The sequence below is a fragment of the Leuciscus leuciscus genome (assembly GCF_965113295.1).
Source record: "Leuciscus leuciscus genome assembly, chromosome: 6".
NCBI lineage: Eukaryota > Metazoa > Chordata > Actinopteri > Cypriniformes > Leuciscidae > Leuciscus > Leuciscus leuciscus.
The window spans coordinates 25,199,813-25,224,291 of record NC_138730.1 but is presented as its reverse complement, the minus strand read 5'-3'; the positions used below and the strand labels follow the sequence as shown (position 1 = coordinate 25,224,291).

At 38.5% G+C, this 24,479-nt stretch overlaps 1 protein-coding gene across 9 annotated transcripts in view; it reads right to left on the bottom strand.

Annotated features, from left to right (window-relative positions):
* Window positions 1-1,195: 1,195 nt before the first annotated feature.
* map4l (microtubule associated protein 4 like) overlaps window positions 1,196-24,479 on the bottom strand; it is a 38,735-nt gene continuing 15,451 nt past the window's right edge. For 2 of the 9 annotated variants that reach the window (XM_082172518.1, XM_082172519.1), the window contains 11 exons: window positions 15,503-15,936; window positions 15,079-15,270; window positions 13,192-13,306; window positions 11,981-12,025; window positions 10,706-10,962; window positions 9,441-9,494; window positions 7,505-7,597; window positions 7,219-7,300; window positions 7,009-7,115; window positions 4,953-5,133; window positions 1,196-4,275 (listed from right to left, as the gene is read on the bottom strand). In XM_082172518.1, the coding sequence (XP_082028644.1) occupies window positions 4,271-4,275; window positions 4,953-5,133; window positions 7,009-7,115; window positions 7,219-7,300; window positions 7,505-7,597; window positions 9,441-9,494; window positions 10,706-10,962; window positions 11,981-12,025; window positions 13,192-13,306; window positions 15,079-15,270; window positions 15,503-15,936 (1,565 nt within the window). In that variant the 3' untranslated portion in view covers window positions 1,196-4,270. Of the gene's footprint in view, window positions 4,276-4,952; window positions 5,134-7,008; window positions 7,116-7,218; window positions 7,301-7,504; window positions 7,598-9,440; window positions 9,495-10,705; window positions 10,963-11,980; window positions 12,026-13,191; window positions 13,307-15,078; window positions 15,271-15,502; window positions 15,937-23,125; window positions 24,209-24,479 lie in introns of all 9 variants that reach the window. The other 7 variants (XM_082172511.1, XM_082172512.1, XM_082172514.1 and 4 more) reach the window with 7 other exon arrangements.

Genomic DNA, 24,479 nt, shown 5'->3' with positions numbered 1-24,479 from the left:
AGCCACGCCCATTCTGGCGGGACGTGACGCGCACGGGCGCCCGCGCCCTCATTGGTGCTTCGTCACGAGCAGGTCCTGGATAGGTTGCAGCAGTTGCTGCTGAGCAACCAATAGGCGCGCGATCCGCTCTGCCTAGGTCTGCTTATGCAGCAATGCGTTTTAAACTAATGCAAAAATTAAGGATAATTTTTTGGCTTCAGTATTCTCGAGAAAAGGGTTTTTCCCGTAGCGTAAGCTAGCTTACGCAACACTCGTTCCCTCATCTAGAGAGAACCGAGGTTACGTTAGTAACCGACAGCGTTTTTGACAATCAAGTGCCACCCCAAATAAAAGACTGGCCCAAGCTGGCCCCCCCAGAAATAATGTCCTGGCTACGGCCCTGGTGCAGACAGACCTATCGGTGTATGACATCAAAGTTCCGCGAGAGCGATTAGAGAGCAGACGGCTTCGTATGCTCTCTTATCGCTCTCGCGGTACTTTGAAGTCAATTTTAATTTTACTTTTAGTTAATTGTCTTTTATTGGCCTCATTTACCAAGCACTCCATAAAACAAGCCCTACAATTTAATAAAATAACATATAAGTGACCCTGGATCACAAAACCAGTAGCACGGGTATATTTGTGGCAATAGCCAACAAATGCATTGTCTCGGTCAAAATTATCGATTTTTCTTTTATGCCAAAAATCATTAGGATATTAAGTAAAGATCATGTTCCATGAAGATATTTTGTAAATTTCCTACGGTAAATATATAAAACATTTATTTTTGTGAGTGAATGCTGCACAACCGTGAACATAAATGGACAACTTTAAAGGCGATTTTCTCAATATTTCGATTTTTTGCACCCTCAGATTCCAGATTTTCAAATAGTTGTATCTCGGCCAAATATGATGTATAATGATGTATAATCTTAATTTTAAAAAAATTTTGACCTATGTGACTGGTTTTGTGGTCCAGGGTCACATATTAGATGATTTGTTAATTTCATTTAATAGATTACACTTTAAATAACACATTTGCAACTGGTTTGCAAAATTAGTTTTTGTTGCATTCCCTTTTGACCGTGTGGCGTTTCGAACGCTTCGAAACAGAGAATCATTTTGCATGGTTCAATTGATTCAGTTTCGAAAAGCTCAGTTTCTCCCATCACTGTATGCCTCACTGCAAACAACATGCCGTCAATAACAACAATAAATAAATAAATACGCACCCATGTTGCTTGACTTTTTATTTATTCATGATTAAATATCCACATCACTAGTTAACAATTAATCACAATTATTTCTTTCATACAAAAACAAAAAACAAAAACAAAAAAACACATCTTAAATAAGAGGGGAGACAGTAAATCAAATTTAGGACCATGTCTGTAGTCCATGTTGTAAGCATGCTCTTTTGTTGTGTTCAGTGGGTAGTACACACACATTGTGAGTCCTAACAGACACACTAGGGGGCTCTTTGCTGCCTAACTTTGGAGTGCTCTATCTACTTTTTAACATGCCGATTAGCCTACCAGTGACAGCTAGTCTCATACAGATGTGCAGCATGGATATCCAAACAACATTCAAGGTCTATGTGTCAGGTGTAGTTTTGTGGGCGGAATCATTGTTCCTGTGGTTACTGATTAGCTCTAACCTTTCACCCCACTTTTTGCATCTTGTCTCAGGCTACTCAAGTCATTACCAGAATTCTGTGCCTTATCTATAGCCCACAGAAGGACATCCTCAGAGTCCTTTGAGTTTTTCGGTCCTCAGTCAAAATCACACTCCTCCCCCTTCTATTGATTACACTGTATTTAGTATGTGACCTGTGATGACAAAGAGAAAAAGTTACACACATAATAAATATTCTTTGCTTCCTGAATACATAACATTTTTAAAACATTCTTGTTTGCCAGCCCTTTTTTAAGAAAAAAAAGGCAGTCTCACTTAACAATAAAATACTATCTGGAGAAATATTCATAGATGCAAAATCTTCACTTTGCTTCTCTATACAACCCAATCAAGAAGTGTTTTCCCTCTGTGGGGTATAAAGTGTGAAACGTGTATTTACAAAACTGCTTTGAGCGGACTGGTGCGGGGGACGTGAGAAGTGTACTAACACAGTGAGAGTGTTCATTCATTATGGAAAGGACAAAATAGAGCTGTCTGAAGGCATGAAAGGTTATGATCACTGTATCAAGAGTACAACACTGAAGTTAACTGGCACAGCCCCTGAACAGTACACACTAATCACAAAAGGAACTACAGACAGGACCGTTTGGCAAAGCGCAACTGCTCTACGCTAAGCACACTGGCTCACACTTGTACAAACTGTATTTACAGAATGCTATATGAGACACAGGTACATGTTTTGCATTTCTGAGTAACTAGGGCTCTTTTTCATGGGACACAATTTAGGAAGATGTGCTCAGTCAATCATTTCGCTCTCTTTGTTGTATAAAACATCCATCATAAAGTGCATTTAAAATGCGCGTCAGATAATTATTTAATAAGATATTTGCATAATTTAATACTTCCTGGTCTCTTGTTCAGTTTTAAATGGGATTTTCTTTGATGTTACAACATTACTACCATAAATTATCTGCCATAACATCACAGTAAAATACCAGGAAAAAATGTCACAACATGTAGGGAATCAAACCCTGTATACAAACATAACCTTTTAACCAACAACAGCAACTTTTTTATTTTCTCTGCAGGCATTGTGGAGCCAAAGATATCTAGAGTAATATTACTACCAATAAAGTGCCCACAAATTCACTGTTAACAGTGTCACTAGTCTTGAGCTTCAAAAACAGCAGCCCTACAATAGTAGGTTTAGAGAGTTTAAAACTATGATATTCAACTACTTTGTGAATAATACATCACTTGGTAAAAAAACAAAAACAAATTGCATTTCCAACTATGTTCGATTAAATAGTAATTTCTAAACAACAATTTATCAATTGCCATTGAATAAATAATAGGGAAATGCACTGCATTGCAATGCTCAGTTAGGATACATTTACTGTTAATGTAATGGGCCCTCCCACATGCCAGTTTATATGTTCAGTGCAAAAGTCTTCTACTTTTTGAACTTGGAAGAACGATACTTAATTCAAGGTGAGGGATGATTTGGACCTTTGAGCAAATAATCATGACCTGTGTACAGAGTGTAAACATATCCATTCTAACTTTCTGAAATCTTTCTTTATCCATCTATATTCCTTTCCATCCAGTTTGTTTAGCTTGCGTGCCACTGCCTTTTGCTCTTCCTGTATCATGCTGTAGTTTATGTGTGTCATGTGTCCTATTAGTTCACAAGACGCTTTGAGGGAAATGGAAAGTGGAAGATGTAATCAGATGGTTAGACATCATAAGGATACAGCTCATCGTTACAGTAATTTACGATTAACACGAGACAGCAAACTCATTGAAGATGTAAATATGCTATTGTTTGAACAGCCTATATGTTTCAAATTATTAAGTGCTCATTTAAATACTAGGGGAAACCAGGGTTTATAATTTGTGTGAGGTGGACAAGGTCAGAGGAGCAAAGGAAGCAGATGGATGGATGGCGGCTGGTTCGTCCCTTTTGACTGGGATTTAAGACAGCACCACATACTAACAATACAGGGAGCTTAACTGCCATAATACGATGTAATAAGCTACATCTCAAGTGAGTTCTGGGGTTCCCATTGGAGAACATATACTGCCAAACAGATACAGACAGAAAAGAGGGTATTGCATCTAAATGTAGGTCTGTCTAAGGGACAACACAGGCTTGTAGGAAAGAAACTCGGTGTTGATGGGCTAAATGCTGTGGTTTTAACAAAGATGACACAAAGAGCTATGCGGCTGGACAACCATCCAACCATCTCCAAACATCTGGAGACTTCATCTCAAATCTAGCCTCAAACCAATCCCTGCGTTCGAACAGCAGCACTGTAAATGAAGTCATTCCCAAAACATGATTTTATAGGTGCTTTCCCAGCAAGGAATAAACAAAGAAAATTGAAAACAAGAGAAGAAGCTAATGAGAAGATGGGTTTAAAAGGGACAAGCTGTGTTGAAATGCCCTTCTCCTGCTGGTTTGCACACATCTCATGGCTGAGTGAATGGGATAAGCTGGGTTGAGTGTGAGGACATGGCGGACCCCAGAGAAACACTGAGAGAGGTGCTGCGATGTGGGTGGGGGTGGCTGCCACTCAGGAGGGACCAGGAGATGATTTTAGCGTCGTGGTCCGTGCGAGCTCGTGCGTTCTCGCGGAAGTTCAGCTTGTAGGGCTCAGTCTGGAGGCAAAGAAATGGAAAAGCTATATTAAAAAGCTAAAAACTAAATTTGATAGATATTGGCAGGGTTAAATCCCCACAAATAGCTGGGCACAGATTCGTACGTCGCAATACATTTGTCAACTTCAAAATCTTTTCAAAAGATTTTCCTCCCTAACCTAATCTGTTCCCAGTATAAACAAGGCTTGTGCGGTACTCAGAATTGAACTGAGAATGTCTTTTAAATTTCAGTTTAGTTCTTGAATTTGAATTGGGGTAAGAAAACAGGATTGCTAATCGAATTGAAATCCTTGTTTGAATTTTTTGAAAAAATATTATAAAAGGTCTTTTTATTTTACAGCCCTTATAGTCAGTGTAAATGACAGAAAATAAAATAGATATATTTTGAAATTTGTGAAAAAAATGTACACCAGAGTTTAAGAACTCTTCATTTGAATATATGAATGCATTACCTGTGAAGTTCTTGAATTGTAATTCAGTAAATTCTTCATCCTGTCATTCCAAATAAAATTTCAGTTCAAATTCCTGTGTGGTGTGGCCAATTCAATTCAAATTCCAACTCAAGAATTGAAAGGGAGACAATTCTTGAATTCTTATATCCACAATATATTATGTCTTTCCATGTTTGTCTATATAAGGTATCATATAAGGGCTGAATCTGCCAATTTTGCACTTACTTGTCCCCGGGATGCGCTTGTCCAGGCCCTGGGAGTCCCGGGGCCCTTCTCCCAAAGAAGGTACGGGAGTAGGAGAGTTCTCTTTCAGCCCATTCTCTTTTGCCCCATTGCCTGCCTGCAAGGGTGGAGAGACGACAGGGGGAGATGGACTTCCCTCAGATTTCTGCTGAACGCCATCAGCCTGGAAACACATTGAAAATGCAAGGTCAAAAAATAGACAGGAGACAAAGATGCATTTATCGGTCTGTGTGCAAGAATGTAAGGAGCATAATATGATATGAAACACAAATGCATATGTGAAACATAAAAACCATTGCGTTAACCCTTAACAGCTGTGTTAAGAGTGAATAAATTTGACAATACTTTATATACTTTTTGCGCTGAACAAGTACACAAGATACACAGCCGTTCAAACGTTTCGGGTAGATATGATTTTTTCCCCATGTTTTTGAAAAAGGTCTCATGCATTAATTTGATCAAAAATACAGTAAACAGTAATATTCTCAGCTGAAAAATCCAGCATAAACCAGCATGAATTACATGCTGGTCGAGGCTGGTTTATGCGGGTTTGTGCTGGTTTAGAGCTGGTTAGTTCTGGTTTAGCTGGTGGACCAGCATAGTCATTCAACATTTCAAAGGATCAAGGGATTTGTCTCCTGTTTCAAAGGATCTGTACACGAATCAGTTAAAAAGAGCTTGTGTACATTGCAAAACAAAAACATTTAGAGATATGAAAACAAAGAAAAGTGCCAATTAACGGCATAATAATAAGCAGTTTGCTCAATAACATGGGCTTTGAGAAGAGTTCTCCTACAAGCTGAATGGAACAGTTAATAGGAACTTGACAATGAAAGTTCAAAAATTAAATTTGCTGTTTTTAAAGACTTTCATGCTTATTTGGGAACTCATGTGTCACAATCCAGCTGTTAAGTCACTGATTCCAAAAAGTGTACATAGTACAAGGTATGTCATTGCAGACAGGAGCATGAAATATTGTAGACAACAGTGATAGCATGCACTTTCATCAACTGCTAAAAGATAATTAATTCGACCAAGTCAAGGGCCAAGTGCCCAACTAAAGGGTGTCGTTACTAATGGTCATCACTTGTAGAGTGAATCTATTTTATTTCACTAACTGATACACTGCTTCAGTGTTCCTTTGTAATAGTTTAACACTGATGACTTTGCTCTGTCAATAAACATGTAACCTACATCATGTGTTTTTCTTTATTAAATAATTTATTAAAGTTAATTGGATAATTGCCTTTGTCTTTATTTAACTATGAACACATACTAAGAAACATGTTATGCAACACATACACAAGTTATGTTGTGGTTTTGCTGGGATTATACCAGCACCCAGAAGATATCATATGCTGGTCCACCAGCACACCCGCTTCCCATGATGGGAACCAGCAAATCATCAACCAGCATCCCATGCTGGGAACCAGCAAACAGCATCCCATGCTGGTCCCAGCATGCAAAACACACCTTATGCTGGTCCCAGCACTGCTGGATTTTTCAGCATAAGCCAAAACATTATGACCAGTCACAGGTGAAGTGAATATCATTGATCTCCTAACAAGGCCACATATGAAGGTCATTAAAACAGTAATTCACAAGGAAATATCAAATAACTTGCACACAGACTAAATGAGTGGTACTCAGCCATGTGAGGTGCCATAAACCTGACCACACTTCTATATGCTGAGGGGGTTGAACCTGCTTACAAACTGTCTTGCTTATATTCTCTTTTCCATGTGGATGAGGAATTATATTATACATTGGTTGTTATGCTCTCCCTTTAGTGGGCATATTTAATATGGTCTGTAAAGTATTATATTACCCTGCATGTGTTTGGGGTGCATATTGGACCACATCACGTGTCTATGGCACTGGTGTGCAGTAAACTAAATAAATTCTCTGGTATTACTAATTATTAATTGAAGGTAGGTACTTTACTTGCTTTTGAAAGAACCCCATGAAAATGTAATATCAATAATGAAAGAGGGATGCACATTCCTAATATGTAGTATCCTCTATTATTTATGACCACCTTTACATTGTTACTTCCTGGTTCATGGCCTACATTGTCCAGTGATCCCACTTTGGCCTTGGCATTGACATTCACCTTATGGGATTCAATCTTCACATCACCACCACCTGAGAGAGATCAATCATCATTCACATGGCTATTTATTGCATGTACTCACAATGAGATTGCATTCACAGTAATAGGCAACATTAAAATCGATCCATCCCATACCTGGCTTGTGCTTCATGTTGTCCTTGGATCCACATTTTGCGGTCACTTTGCTCAAGTCAACCTTTTTATTTAAAATCTGAACCTGGAGACCATGAGTAAAGAGTTGCTAGATTGAAGTGTCATTTGATTCTTATGATGGATGTCTTTAGAGGAAAGTAAATCTAACTCATTGTAAACTGATCTGGTTATATGTGGCTCATCACATGCTTGTACTTCTATAAGCAACACATTGTTATGAAATGAGTTAACACAGTTTTATAAAAGAGAGGTGACACTGTACACTTACATTTCCTCCACCAGGTACATGCTTGATATTGTCCTTGGAGCCGCATCGGGAGGTCACATGGCTGAAGTCCAGCTTTTTGTGGACTATCTGAACCTGAACATAGCACAATAGCAAAGAGGACACATGGTCATAGGTTATTCTACTGTAACGCATGCAAAACAGATCGACACAGAAGCTATGAAGGCTGTGAGTGCGTTAAACAATATTGTACTTTTGTAAATCAAAAGTAAAAAGTAGCAGGACGACACTGAAAATACAAAATCATCATGTTCATGTCAAGTAGTTGAATTTTAATGATCAAGCCACTAATTTATTTGCACAAAACATTTATTTTCTCTTTCTTGTATTTGAGGATGTAAGCTAATTCCTGAATGTTTTATGGCCGCCCTCTGGTAGACTCAAATAAATGTTCATTGTCTACTGTGCTGTTTGGTGCAGTATTTGTTTGTGTGACTCATATATTTGTTTGGACAGAGTAATAGCAGGCCAGGAACACTTTGTCTGACTCAGAGAGTGTTTTTCACAGCCTAAAGCTCACTTTATTGCGTTAATCTCAGGTATTGCTTAAAAACTCGAGGGACTTGCTGTCTAAATATATTTCATTTGACCTCTTGTAACAGACCACTCCAGGAAAAGCAAATGTGATTTGGGGTTAACTGCATAGCTCACAGGCTGTGCTGAAAACTGATGCATTTGCTGAAAACAAAAAACATGACCATGATGATCCTTTGAGCAGCAAAGAAACACCAGTAGCACTAAAGCTTATTTAGTAATTAACATGCAAAATGCAGCTAAATAATAATGGAACTGCAAACATGATAGAGTAAGGATAAAGTGTTATAAAGTTATAAAGAGGCACAATTTCTCAAAACACACATCTGGCATTGTGAAACAACAGGAGGCTGTAGGTGATCTTGGGAGCTAAAAACACATTTTGTAATACACAGTATTTTTGAATGTAAAGAAACGTTTTTTTTTAACCCCTTAACCGTCACCCCCCATTTTTTTGCATAGACATGAAAATGCACTATGCAAACTTAAATAGTTCTAACTCAAGAATGCTTTGGAATGTAGACATAAGGTTGGTCTTGTTTTAACCAGTCAATAATATAACATAGCCCTAATATTAAGCAATATAATGTAAAACATATATATAATATAATTAATATAATAAAAATATAATATCATATAATATAATATTTTTTGAGACATTTTTGTTCTATTTTGTGTACAATTTAAAAAAAAGAAATTTATGGAAATGAATCGTCCCATTTTTCATTTCATACATTCTCCAAGAATAGCCACAGCCTCCTTTGCAAAAAGTTGTAAGAAAGGTGAGATAAATAGCACATAGTTATGTGCTGTGTCAACACATTTTCCCCCCTTAAAAGCAAAAGCAAGAGTGCAAATAATCCAAAGTAGGGTAAGAAATTAATGGCACTACAGAGTGTTAATACAATTGCTGAGTCTGTACAACATGCAGTTATGCTTTTTATGGACGTGGTTACTGCAAAGCTTAAGAACACAAACATTAAACTGGTAACAATGGTAAAGCAGACTCTACAAATATTCCACAAAGAGTGGCACAATGTTCATTGGTGAACTAATGAGAGACAGAATGGTATGGTGTTAAATCCACATAAGACATACAGGGACAAAGCTGCATTGCTCTAATGATATTTTTCTAACAAATGTATGTGAACAAGTTTATCTACAACAACTGTGATCGAATGTTCATTCAGAAAACCATTTTACCCTAATTTCAGTTCACAAATTGTCAGTCTTTAAGTGTTTAGTGTTTCTGTGTACACTCATAAAAATGTGGGTTTGTTAAACCAGTTTCTAGAGGATCTTTGGAAAGACAGCGAGAGCAAGAGCAGGAGACAGAGTGATACTGAGGCAGCGAGTCAGGGAGATGTCATTGGGAGGGACTCACTTTGCCCTGGCTGGTCTTTGGCAGAGCATCGGTCTTGCCCTGGGCTGCAGAGACCTGAGGAGACAAGCACCCCTTTAGTCAGTGCAGTGCAGGGAGGAGGTACAGAAAGCCCAGCGTCGCAGGGTCGGAGGAATAGGATGTATCACAATGAGTGGATACTAAGGTATGCTAAGGTTACTTTTGAATCTGGAAGAATCACCTGACAGTCTGTGTCTAATGAATTGTGCGGGAGATAGTGTATTTAACTGTGTGTCTGTTCAACTAACTACAAAGCAGATCTATGGCATCATTGAAACTTAAAGGGATAGTTCACCCAAAAAAGTATTTTTTTTTTCATTTACTCACCCTCACTTTGTTCCAAACCTGTACGACTTTTTACTATGGAACAAGAAAAGATGATATTTTGTGTTGTCTGGTGTCCATACAATGAAAGTCAATGGGGCACAATGCTGTTTTAGACTGGCAAAAACATTATTCAAAATATCTTCTTTTGTGTTGCACATGAGACAGAAAGTCGTACACGTTTAGAACGACAAGAGGGTGAATAAATGACAAAAAATTTTGGGGTGAACTATGCATTTAAATATTAATGGAAGCATAAATCCAAAGAGCAAACATAATTAATGGAAGGTTTTATAAAAATACTTTTTAATTTAAATGATGTATTGTGGCGTTTAGTTGACAGTCACCGTCTGAAATCCAAATGCATTGTCTTTACCAGATCTTTGCTGATAAGAGAAAACCCTTTATGGAATCCTGTTATATGGTCTTTTTTATTTCAAAGAGATGGGGTAAGATAGTTGCCTGGGAGATGGCTATAGAAAACAGACAAATTCATTCTACATAAATTTGGTAAGAAAATCTCAGTGTACAATGAAAAATTGAAGGCTTTGTTTTCCATGGTGGACGTCAATCACAAAAAATTGTTGGATCCATGGATCCATGAGCTCAGTCAAAACTGTCTTAAAGTTAAGGATCAATCAGATGAATAATGGAATTTACATTGAGCAGCAGCGATATGAGACATACGAATGAGAAACAATTATTACAGAATTTGAGATTTCTTAATGCGTTTAATGGCAGCAATAGTGCAGCACAAGAGCTTATGATCATGTGTTGCCAAATAATGCATCAAATTGATTCTAAATCTGTAAAGAAAACAATGAGGTCAAGAGCAGTATCTATGTGTGTCTCTAAAGCCTAGATTATTTCATTCCTTGCACACATGCAAATTCTCCTGGTTCTGTCCTGACCAATCAACTCACCTTGCCTCCTCCAGGCTGGTACTTCATGTTATCGGTGGAACCGATCTTGGAGCGCACATTTTTTAGATCCGGCAGCGGTGCGTTGGTGGTCCGGACGCTTCGGGGGGCTCGAGGCACAGGAGGCTTCCTCTCAAGGGGAGTCTGCTTGGGCACGGGGGGTTTGGTGATGCGGGATGGTCGAGGGGTCGGGGTTCCATTGGTGGCTGCTGTGCTGGTGGCAGAGGTTGGTGTGCGAGTTGTCCTTGGAGTTGTTTTAACTGTGAAAACATAAAGCAAATAAAGTAAAATAACAATTGAAAACAGGACACCACAGTAGGTTTAATACAGTATGCATGAGAGGTCACAGACAGATAATTCCTGTTGTCATTGACCTCATGAAGGTTTCTTCTTCCTAAGCCACTACAAAAGTGACAAGGTTTTCTGCTGTTGTGTACAAAGAGATGAAGAGAGGAGTTGAAGGCTCTATCAGTGTGATGATTTGAGACAAGCCTCTGTGAGTAAGCCTATCCCTGACTATGTCAGCATCTTCAGATTTGATGACTAACAAACTGCACTAGTCAGTGTGTATTAGCTCAGAACTGCTGTGTTTTCAGGAAACAGTAGAGGTAAAGTTCTCACCCTGCTCTTTAAGCCTCCATCAAAGCAGCATTTAGTAACAGCTACAGACAGGTAAGCACCTTTATTTGCACATAAGCACCTGACCACTGTAAAGATGATCTCTCCACTTTTGAATCTCTTTTTTTTTTGGGATTGTCTCTGTTTACTTGCCCAGGATATATTTTCTCTACATTATTATATTTCATTGGTTGACTTTTTATTCAAGTCTCTGCTATTTGAAATGTTTGCCTTAATATCTTGATGGCTTGTTTGTTCTATATTGGGAGGACAAACATGTTAATCACACTTTATATTACATCCAGTCTCAAAGCTTAAGATGGTTTAACGATTTATATTGCACCTAAAAATGGTAAGACCGTTCGGAAATCACAAGTTCCAATCTTCCTGGCTGCCCTAAAGCAACTTCTGGGAGTTAAAATACACAAGAGTTAGAATTTATTAGCTCGCTGGAAATCTTGTTTACAAGGTAATAGAAATAACTACTCATTGAAATCTGACACAATCTTATTACTGTATGTAGTAAATATCATTGCCAGGTCTTTTAACATTTCATGTAGTTGAATTTCCTATGTGTAATTTACTATACAACAAATCACTATTGCACCAAAATATTTCTCGATAAGAATAAGATAGGTAAGAAAACTGCATCATTCTCACCTGGTGCCTTTTTCACCTCTCCTGCTTGGTTTTCAGTCTTTGTAGCTATAAAAATATGCAATCAAATTAAATGATGTAAATTGATTGTCATTACATCATTACATGTTGAGTCATTACATCATTATGATTCACTTAACCTTAACCCAATATCCTATACCCAAGCACCTTAGTCATGGTAGTGCCATAATTTATTTAATTTTTTTAAAATATTTGTATTGTCCTTTTCTAGTTTTATAACCACAGACCAAGACATGCTTTCACCTTTCACATATACATATTCAATTTACACTTCTTAAAGGAAGAAATGCATAAAAAAAGTAAAAACAAATAAAGATAAATAAATAATAATAAATAAGTAAATAATAATGAATTTGTTACAGATAGTGTTTTCCTGTAAGGTCTACATTCCCAGTTTACATGATATGTATGTATGGCTACCACAGCTGATCAAAGTTTTTCCTCTTGCACTTAGCAATATAAGTTAGCCTTTCCAGTCCAATACAGTTTGATATCTCCTTTATCCACATGTTCATGGATGGAGCATCCATATTCTTCCAGCCTAATGCAATAGCTCTTCTGGCTTGAAGCAGACCAAAGTCTACAAGTTTAATCGGTCTTGATGTTTGTATAAAATCCATTGGATATATTCCAAGAATACAAAGTTTTACATTCAAAGGAATTTTAATGTTAAACATGTCTGACATACATTTTATAACCTCCATCCAGAAGTTTTGTATTTTTGGGCATTCCCAGAGGCAATGATATAATGTACCTTTATCATGCAAGCATTTAGAACACATATCTGGAATATTACCAGACATTTGATGAAGTTTGACAGGTTCTCATTAACCATTTATATTGAAGTAATTTAAACCTTGTATTTATTGTCTGTGTTTCCAGTCTGCCTCATCTATATCTTCCTGTATATCCATTTTCCAGGCATTTAATTTGTCCAATGTTGATTCAGTAGGTAGTGCCATATAATTTTATATGGAGTACAGTATATTCAATTGGTTGTATTGTTGTATAACAGCATGCCAATTGTTTGGCTGACGAAACACCTTTACAAAGTCTTTCAGTAGACAAAAACAGTTTTGACCTTCATACTATGAATGCCATTGTAAAGACTGTAAGTCTATGACTCACAGCCTAATTTTCATCCATGTAAATTTCAATCTGCTGTCTAAATTCTATATGACGGAACAACTCACCGGAGGAGCGTCGGGCAGAGGTGGTGCTTGTGCCATTTTTAGAGTTGGTAGCAGATGCAGCTTTAGCCTTTGGCACCGGAGGGCGACGCTGGGTTGGTGTGCCAGTCTCAGAAGACTGATGGAAACAATACGATTTCAGAAAGCCGAATGACCAGGGATGAGTTGACGTCAAGACAAGAGGTTGATTAGATGAGTTACATACACAGAGGCTTAAGGGTGGCTCAATGCTTGAGGGTGATTGTCCAATTAAGGCAGAGTTTGACTTGAAATCTTGATAAAAGATGTTTCATCACATGACCCTGATGAAAGATCAGATCATGACCTTGATCAACCTACAAGTGAATTTTGGTATAGTGGGTGTTGGTGTGGATTTCTGATGCTGTATGTGATGGTAATGACTTTGTAGTTTGCTAGCACTCAATTAAAGGGATACTTCACCCAAAACTTAAAATTCTGCCATAATTAACTCACTCTCAAGTTGTTCCAAACCTGTTTGAATTTCTTTCTTCTGCTGAAGAATATTGATAAACAAACAGTTGATGGAGAAAAATACTATGGAAGTCAATGGGGCCCATCAGCTGTTTGGTTGTTCTTCAAACATTCTTCAAAATATATTTTTTTGTGTTCAGCAGAAGAAAGAAATTCATACAGGTTTGGAACAACTTGAGGGCGAGTAAATGATGACAGAATTTTCATTTTTTTGGTGAACTATCCCTTTAACTTAAATGTATAAATTGTTTCCATATTAAGATTTAAAGCATATAATCTCTTTACAAAATAATTTGTTGAAATAATAATAATAAAAAAATCCCCTAACTGAAAAATCACCCATAAAGACAAGCAGAGAAGAGATGACACTCAATAAAAAGGTGATAAATGAATAATAGATTAAAGGCAGAGTAGGCGATTTGTTCCAGAATTTCTTTTGCTAGGTTGAAAGTCTCTTCACATCCTGATAGCAATCACTAAGGTCTACATGTATTTATATGTATCCATAAAATGTTCATCCAATCACTGCAATGGTACGATACCCTACCTGCCTGTCAACGTATGTATTTTCATACCTCCGCTCACCCTGCTCGCACAGACATCACAAGTCATCAGCGGTTTTAATGCTAGGCAGAGTTAGACGCTAGTCATGCCACCTTTTACAGTTCCTCCTGAGCCAAAACAACAAACTTATGCTGCGTTCACGCCATAACTACTGTAATTTACAAGAGATGGAAACTAGTGACGTTATACTCGGAGCGGTTCATGACTCGAATTTATGCATTTTTATGTCAACACTATCTACAGTGAAATTAATCTGTAGCAGTCAGGTGGTATAGGTCAGTGCTCTGTAAGTTGTTTACGTTCATTATTATTGTAATGTTATGTGCTTTGTGACATGAGGTAGTTTAACGCCGTCTCTCGTGACGCTTTGCAGAATCTGCGGTGTGCGTTCATGTGTTTTGAAGAACGCATGGCTTTGCAGAGCACACTGAGCTTTCAAAGCTAGCTTGCTATTGCTAGCTGCTCCTAAAATTGCCTACCCTACCTTTAATTATATTCCACAAGCTCCATGCATGAAAGTTGGAGAAAAAGCAGTTTAGAACCTAATCACAATAGAGAAGCATATAATTAGTCCTTATCTGATATCTGTCTGTCATTGGGAAATTTAATTGAAGGAACATAACTGAACATAGCTATTTTATCAGTGGCCTAAAAACATGCCTCTTTCTTGTGATTTTGCTGGTGATTGAAATTTTGAGTTGACAATGACACAGACGGCAAGCCATGGGTTGATTTTAATACAAGAGATGGGCACCGGAGAAAGTCACAAAAGTCTCCCCTGTGGATCGTTGGCTGGGTGCCAAACCACAGATGGGGGAAATGGTGTTAACTCACCTTGGCCTTAGTCTCAAGAGTAGATGTGGTGGTGGGGGTTTTCTTGGTACCAGTAGTGGGGGTTGTTGCCTTGGGTATAGGGCTTTTTTTACTGGCAGAGTTGGGAGAGGTGCGTTTGGTGGCACCAGCACTGTCTCCAGTGGACAGCGAGTTTGGTCTTGCTGAGCTTTGTTTGGTTGACCCAACTGAAGGCTATAAGCATGTATTTGCAAAAAGCACAAAAGAAAAACTAGATGCAAACGTGGGAGCATGATAAAATCAAAGTAGCAGCAATGGTTGTACAAACAACCATTATAATTATTAAATCTTATAAAGATGGAAAAATGAGAGCAAACCCCTCTTCTCAAATGTGGCAGTTTAAATCAAAGTCAGAGTAGCATATCTGATGAATGAAATCATGAATCCCTCTGTTTTTCAGACTTACCTTGGTCTTACTGTCCAGGCTGGTCACCTCCTTGCTCCCATTTGCTGTTGGAGATTTAGCAGGTCCTTTAGCAGCCGTCATGTTCTTCTCAGCTTTGGCTGTCTTGTCTACTTTTTCCCTGTTGTCTTTCTTCTCCTCTGTCTCCTTGTTCGTCTTCTCAGGTTTGTCTACTTTCTCAACTTTCTCCTTTTTCTCAGCTTTATTATCCTGTTTCTCCTCTTTCTCGACTTTCTTCTCATCTTTGATGATCTGCTCACTCTTCTGAGTCTTATCCACACTGTCTGTTTTCTTTGTAATCTCATCTTTCTTGTTCAGGTGATCGATCTTCTCCATCTTCTCAGGCTTGTCTTGCTTCTCAATAATGTTGATGCTTTCCATCTTTGAAGCAGTTTGCACATTCTCCATTTTCTCCTTGGCTGTCTTATCTTCTTTTACTTAAAAAAAAGACAAATTTGAAATATCCATATTTAATCAAGAAAATGTGTATTTGCAATTATTATCATTATGAGCATTGCAATGTTTGTTCACACAGGGCTTTTGGTTGTAGCTTGTTTTAATATATTTATGGGGAAATAAATTAACAGTAAGCTGCACTTGATGCCTCAGTCTCAGTACATTCTGACAATAAGAATGAGAGTAGATGAGCATGAGAGGTCATGGAAAAGGGCACAGAAAGTGCCTTGAGCGGACAGACAGAAAAGCACATTGTCAGCCTGGATGCCTTATGTAACTTGGCACCAATCTCTCCACAAAGTGAAAAATCAATGGCCAACGGAGGAACAAAACAAAACAAAAAAAAAGAGAGAGAGGAAAAGAAATAAAGAAAGAAATAAAGAAAGAAAGCGCTTTGCTCCTTAGACAGGATGACAAATACTTATTGAATATTCATACTCGTTTCACAGACATATTGTTAAATTCTAGCAAAATGTATGTAAAGTATACTTTTATTATATTTTTATACTGTGACTTTACTATTATTATATGTTACATTGATACACAAACATATGTCTGTTTCCTTTTTAATTAGATGAAATGGAATTTTATAGGTCTCTTTTAGGTCTACCAGACGATTTTGTCCTCTATAGCAGCTGATTTTCAAACTAATATCAGCTAGATGTTCTCAGTAACATTTTTAATAATGTTCTTGAAGAATATAATGCTGATAATTCTTAAGAGATCATTAATTAGAAAATTAGAAATTTGTGAATAGCTAATAATAGTTAGTAATAGAAAAGTTATGAACATTTGGAACAGATACCTTTAGGGATGCCTAGATGAAAACCCCACAAGTCAACAAAATATATAACATTGTTCTAGTGTTTTTTGGATGTTTTAATCCCAATTTATTACATATTGTGCCTTTAAGTGTCTTAAAATGTAGAAGATGCATACATGACAAGCTGAAAACTGTTAGACGTAACTAAGATCAGAACTGTGCAAAATAAAATACAAGACACCATTCTAGTTCAAATCCACATTGAAGAGTTAGCTAAATAACATAACCCTAACCCTCTCTTTTATTTCACTCTCAGCTGTGCTTAGTATCATTTTTCAGTGACAAACATGTTTGCAACAAAAACAAAATACACTACTGCTCAAAAGTCTGGATTTAGTAAGAGTTAAAAAAAAGAAAAGAATTTCATTCCACAAGGACACATTACATTTATCAAAAGAATTAGTAAAGATTATCACTTTTACATTGTTACAAAAGATTTCCATTTCAAATAAATGTTGTTCGTTTGAACTTTCTATTCATCAAAGAATCCTGAAAAAATTTATCAGCATATCCTTGAACATAAAGCAGCACAAATGTTTTCAACATTAATAATAATAAGAAATGTTTCTTCAGCAGCAAATCAGTATATCAGAATGTATATGAGAGTAATGATGCTGAAAATTCAGCTTTGCCAAATAAATAAACTACATTGTAAATTATATTAAAATACAAAATAGCTATTTTAATTGTCATCTATCCAAAACTTTTGAATTGCAGTGTATGTCACAGATACTATGTAAAGACAGAAAATCTGATTATGATACATCTGTTTATGCGTATAGGGACTAGTTAGGATCGAGAGATCACAAACCTACACTGGATTGTAGACCACTGCAGACCTTGAAACCGGCACCATTACGATTAGAGCAGCTGATCTCACCTACCATTACAAACACCTTTAGGCTGAATTTCACGGGATGAAACAGCATTCCCACTTTCCGACAGCTGTTGCGGTAACTGTATCCTGGCAGAACTCTGTGACACACCAGCAGGCTGTTCTTTCTTTGTAGTAGGGTCTGATGGGATACTCGCCGTGGATGGTAGAACGCTCTGTTTGTCCTCTACAGTGAAGTATTTGACGGCGGTCTGTGGTGGCGGCACATCCTTGCCTGGATATTTATCAGGTAGCGGGAGGCTTGCGGGCACTGTCAGGTGGGTACTGTCTGACATTGTGCGCTGGACCACGCGGTTCTGTTGCATGGGGGGTGATATGGGTGGGCATGTCTCCGTTTTGCCCTCAACCGTGCCCTCCATGTAGCTGTCATTCACCACGCCGATCACGCAATAATTCGGCGTCGGGCCTGTTTTCGAGATGCCTCGGGGCGAATCCCAATCACTGTCTGAAGATGTCAAGATGGCACTCGGCGGTGAAGGTCTAGATGTCACCCCGTTGGTGGAAAGGGCTTTCCCTGGAGACAGAGGTGACGGAGAGGAAGAGAGACTTGTGGGGCTTTCTGCTGTACTGCCCAAATTCTTCTCGCCCCTGCCACATGGGTGACTGGTTGCCCATTGGTCCGCCTTCTGGCTGAGTGCTGTCGATTTGGAAAGGTCCTGCTTGTCGTCCTCTAACATTCTGGAGGATTGCAGACTGCCTGGCTGCCCCTGCTGCCAGTTCCAGCCCTGGGCAGCTGTTGACGATGCCAAGCTTGGCATGGAGGGTGGCACTGAGCACAGATCTCTGCACTCTGAGCGCTGGGATGACATCCTTACCTCTCTAGATATATTTGTCCTGTATCAAGGTGTCTATCCGTCAGTAAATGGCATTGACTGAGATGAGTTAGTCTATAGCGCCGGTCTCTAAACCTCCCTCAACGCCGAGGCTGAGATGACTCTGCGTCTCTCTCCCAAATCCCCCTCCTCTCTCTGATTCTCTCTCTCACCCTAATTCTGTCCGCACATTCCTTCCAAGTCTTCGATCACGTGATTGCGTGAGCTGCGTCCTTATTGGCCGCCCTGCACTGAAAACCCTTGCTTTTAGCATCCAGCATGTTTATAAATACCCCTTTCTCTCTCTCGCACTCACACATTGTCTCATTTGGCACTCAGAATGTTCTAGCAGACACAAGCGTTCACCTTTACCCTTAGTGGTGGTGATGGAGGATGTCATCATTGCCTGGTCCTCAGGTGCTGTGTCCCTTACTGAACACGATAACGTTGGTATCAATCACATTTAATCGTATATCAGCTTATTGGAGATCTGAACCATTATATTTCTCTGTCTCTCACATATGAGAGGCTGATGGAAGTGTGACCTCTGTTGTTTATTGTGCCTTTCACTCTCTAGAGATACTATGGGCCCGATTTACTAAACAGGGCAAATTAGTGTGAGAACGCAATTCCCCAAAAAGCGCAGATGGGAGTGGAAAGTTATGTGCGTGATTTACTGACGACACGCAAATTAAAGAACAGAGACACAGCCGGATCATTTCCATAATGACCAACGCAATCTACCAAGAGCAGCGCAAATGAGCTTTTTGGGGCGGCAAATAATGGTGCAAATACCAGTAAATTGACTAGCGCAAGCAGTAGTAATTCACCTTGCGTGATTCATTTCAGTACTCTCCTCCCATAAATTCTGCGTCTGAAAGGGAAACTCCTACAAATGCATATGTATTAAGGTCAGCAGCAAAAAATAACCCTGTACATGCCTTTTCAGCGCAAATTTTTTTCACTGCGTGTCTTTAGAAAATCCTGACAGTAGTTTTTTAATGCCAAAAGAGGGTTTATGCTGGCGTGAACTGTTAGTAAATATGGCCCTATGTTCCTTATGAGAGTGTATTAATGGGATTGTTCACCAAAAAATTTAAAGTCAGTCATCATTTACTCACTCTCATGCTTTATCAAACCTGTAGGACTTTCTATCGCCTGAGCAAAACAAAAGAATCCACTCTAAAGAATGTATTTGCCAATACAATGAAAGACAATGGGGTCCAAAAGTTATGTGTCCAATCAAACTCCAAAGTATTTACTGCTCAAGCCAGTCAAACCAATGCCAACATAGACAGGTAGCAGCAGACATCTCCTCATCCTTAAACACCATGAACAACACAAGGTAAAAGAAAATGTGACCCAGTATAGACATATTTACTTGCAATGGATAAACTTGTTTTGTGCATGCAGATCACAATGTGTTTGTGGCTTGTTGAGGGCAAGAAAGCATCAAAAACTATTTTTTTTAAACTCAACAGATAAATCAGATTTCAGACACTAGCCCTTCAAAAAAAAAAAAAAAAAAGGCAGTTCAGTCATGTCCTCTCACTGTCTTCTGTCTCTGAGAAATGATGCTTTTTATAATGACAAACACCTGGTGATTATCTCAAGCAAGACAATTATTCATGAAAAAAGAAACAAAATCATTAAACTGAGCTACATAAATCACTTCCAAAATCAATCACAACAGTACATTATTCAGTACTTTACAGTGTGTATCTGCACATAAATAGCACTAACAGTTAAACCTCTATTTTAGGTAACCTATTCGACCAGTTAATTACAAGAGTCCTACCATGAAAAATGTGAGCAGTAAAAACTGTGGTTTTCAAAACAAAATTATATCAGAGACACCACAAAACCGCAAAATCCACTGCATCCGCCCTTCCAGACTTGAGTAGAAGAGTGTGATTTCGTAATACGCGTGTGATCTGATTGGCTAAGGCACCTTAATTAGAGTGAGCTTTCCACACACAAACTACAATACATCTACTGCAAAGCCATTCCAGGCCATTGACAGATATAAAAGGAATCTTTTCTCTCTGCCTGTCTCATTTCTATAATGGGCCAGATTCTTGTGAATGGATTTTGTTGCATAAGGACATGTCAGATGTATTTTATTGTTTACATTCCCTTGAGAACACACTGCACCACATCATATGGTTCAATATGCAGAGGATATTAAAACTTTCTGTCACTTTTGCATTTGTTTATGCATTTTTAGTCTTCAATTGTGGTACATTCTCTCAGGAATTGTTGTCCTTTTTTAACTGTTACAAAACAATTCTGTCTATATAATCCTTTTTGTTGTCACTATTTGACATTTAGACAATAAATGATTGCATTTAACATGGGCACAGCAATGACCATTTCTGAATACAAAAAGTTATTATATTACATTATATTATATTATATTATATTATATTATATTATATTATATTATATTATATTATATTATATTATATTATATATTCAGAAGAGTTTCATCTAAATAGAGCTTTTGGACAAATGGAGCAATTTTATACTAGTGCCAACCTCTATCACAATGTTCTTTTCAGTCATGAAAACACAGCATTAGAAATGCATTTAACACATTCAGCGTGGGGTAGAACATGTATGCTCATTGAGTAATCGGGATGTCACAGAGTTTCTATTTCTGGAACATTTCCTACAGTTACACCCTAGCTTGTTCTTTGGCAGGTCCTATTCGCTGCATCACCAAGGAAACCGCCTCCCATATCCATAGCAACAGTCTCCCCGTCAATGCAGCTGCTGATATTTAGGGTCCTGTGTGGTCGGAACCACCCGAGGGGAGGGAGAGGAAGTGAGTGAGCAAGGGCAAGAAAGGACGAGATGGCTGATGCGAGTAAAGGGAGGGAATAAAGGGCCAAGAGGGGCATCTCCTATTTTTTCCATTTTGAAGACTGAAATCCAGAGAAAACCAAGTGTTGTGTCAAAAAAATCAACAGGCCAATGTCTAGCTGAAAAGTGACCAAATTAAATTTGAATGCATTTGCAAATATTAATTATGCATAACTCATAAAGAAGAAGAGCAGAAAAATATCACATTTGCTCACAACAGGCAGCAAATAAACCAATACATTTCTCCAAAGCAGGAAGTGGCATTACATGCAAAAGCATTTCATCAAGTTTTGCTTTTGCTCTTGTGACTTTAGCTTGGTGAACAAACCCGAACAGATAAAAAACAAAGAATTTCCAGACTCATTACGTAATTAAAGACGCCATCAGGGATCTTCTGTGTTAGCATTTAATCTAAAGCTACCGCCCAGTACTCAATATCTCTCAATATCCCTGCCGGAGCGCAGCACCTCTCAAACGCCTCTGAACACACCCTAATCGCTTGCTATAAAAAGAACAACTCTGAGTCTTATATAATGGCAAACGGCAGAGCCATCAATTTTACATGAGCTGTTGCAAGAGGATGGGAGAGAGAGGAGGAGATGTGTGTGAGAGAGATGAAAGACAGAGAAAGCCACAAAAATACTATAGGGAGTATGAATTCAGCCTATAAATACCACCAACTAAAAATAACTGTTCTTAAATATTATGTGCTTGAATCAACTGTTTATTTGAACAATTTACTTAAACAATTTAGTTAATGGAATATTTAACTAAATAACTAACTAATTATAATATTTAATATATTTCTTTTCACATTAAGTTAAAAGCTTCTTTTATTCAAACTAAACTAAATCAATCCAACGTTTCATATTCAATGTCAGGGATTACTGAGAATGCTGGATACCACCCATATAAAGGTTTTAATAAGAAAACTGACATTTCTTTCATATTAATGGATATACCACTGATAGGGGCTGTACCCACACTTCATTGATAATGATAATGAGATTTTCTTACCTGGTTGATGTACAGTGTTGTTCAAACAATGATGAACATGAAAAGAAGAATAAAAGAACATCATTAACACATACTTGCAACTACTAGAAATGAAAGTTTATGGGTATGGAAGAGCTAAATCTAAAGATTTCAAAATCTATGTGTAGCAGGTGAATTGGCAGACAGACATCTTAATCTCATAAACATTGGATTGACAGTTTTGAACAAGAATAAAAAAGCAGAATAAAGAGTCATGTAGCATAAGATGACAAGGAGTGACATACAGAAAGCTTTCACCCACAGAACAATTAGCAAATGTAAAATCCCACATAGACAGTTGACTAGTTGACACACATCTACAAGACATGTGTATTTTGAGGGATGCTGTGACCAAGAGAAATTGTATTGAAATCCAGATGATTGTAAACTAAAGAGTAACAGTTAGTTGGCTGCCAGTCGCGATGCATAGCGATCAGTGTGTTATGACTGCATTGAAATGTTTATTTAATGTTTATCATCTTTATTATAAGAATGGATTACATGCAGCTATAGAGGACTGACACAAAGAAGGACAGAAAGAAAGAAAGAAAGAAAGAAAGAAAGAAAGAAAGAAAGAAAGAAAGAAAGAAAGAAAGAAAGAAAGAAAAAGAAAAGCATGGAGTACTTAGTGACCTGCTACAGTATTTTTTTGCTACAGAGATAGCTAAGCAGAGGAGGGCCCACTTCATTGAGCCATGCATTATGTAAATCATCTCCATACAGTCTTCATTATCACCAACCTTCCAGTAGGGGGGGCTGTGCCAGCGGGGGCTCCTGCTGCTCTGTGATTGATGGGATGGAAGGCATAGCTTCTGAGTTTAAGCTCACTGCAGTGCTGGGGGGAATTGTTGGGGTGCAGTGACTAACAGCTGGTGCACTCTGAGAGGCAGGGAAGTCTGTGCCGATGGACAGTGGGCCAGAGGTCACATTGGGGGCAGTGGTGTGAGGGATGGGGGTTTTCACAGGGGTGCTCTGGGATGGGGGGCTTGCATCTGGGGTCTGTGCCTGCAGCACAGAGTCAAGGAACATAACAGTCTGAGTTGGACTGAGGGCAAGGGTTGACTTCTGGTTGGGATCAGTTGGATGAGTAGGGTCAGTCTTTGAGGCCATGGGTAACTGATCTGAACGGTGAATACCAGGCAACTCTAGGTTAGTCTTATTAATATCATCTTTAGATTTATCAAGCATATCCCTGTCAATCTTGAATGTTGAGTCATCTATGGTATTTGCAGTGGAGCTGGGGTAATTTGAGAATATAGAGGTGTTTGCCTGCCCGGTCGGTTGTGGTCTGCATGCTTGGGTGTCCGTCAGGTGCAGAGGTTCAGGAGTGAGTGAGGGTGGTGTACTTCCCTGATCTATGCTAGCAATGGATGGGGGCTTAAAATTACCCAAATTAGGGCCGCTAAAGTCCATGTCCATTACGGTTGAGGGAGCACTCCATTCTTCTGGAAGCTTCTTCCTGCTCTTGCTCTTCCTGGCCATGATGCGTCCTCCCCCTCTCTCCTGGATCTCGCTTTCCCAAATCTCTTCATCCTTACTGGTAGGTGAGGGGCAGTCGTGGTTGGAGCTTTCGGAAGGAGTCTCTTCTGAGTCTGGGGAACCAAGACTGTCCAGAAAGTCATACATTTCTTCCCTGTTCTTGCGTTTCTTTTTTTTCCGCTTCTGTTGCTTCTCGGTTCCTTCCTCAATGGACTTTTCCTCGCCAGACGCTGCATCTTGACTCTGGGAACCCAAGGCATCAGTGCGCCTCTGTTCTGCCTTGTTGGAAGCATGGGACTGCTCCGTTGAGAGCATTTCCTCACCTGTCCAAGGGCTTCCACAAACTTGTTTGTGTACAGAGAGGAAGAGGAAGTGTCACTGACTACCATACAAATGATCGGACAACAAAGTTTGTGCATCTCCAACTCATAAAAGCTTTGAATAAGTGTTCAAAGAGACATTAGGTCAACTACCTACAGTATATGAACCACTGATCACTTGCATCATATGGTGCGTTAAACTAGGAGGTGATATGAGGACAGACAAAATTCACTATTCACAAATTCACAATGAATAGAATCATTGAATATGTAGTCCTTAACTCAGAAGATAATT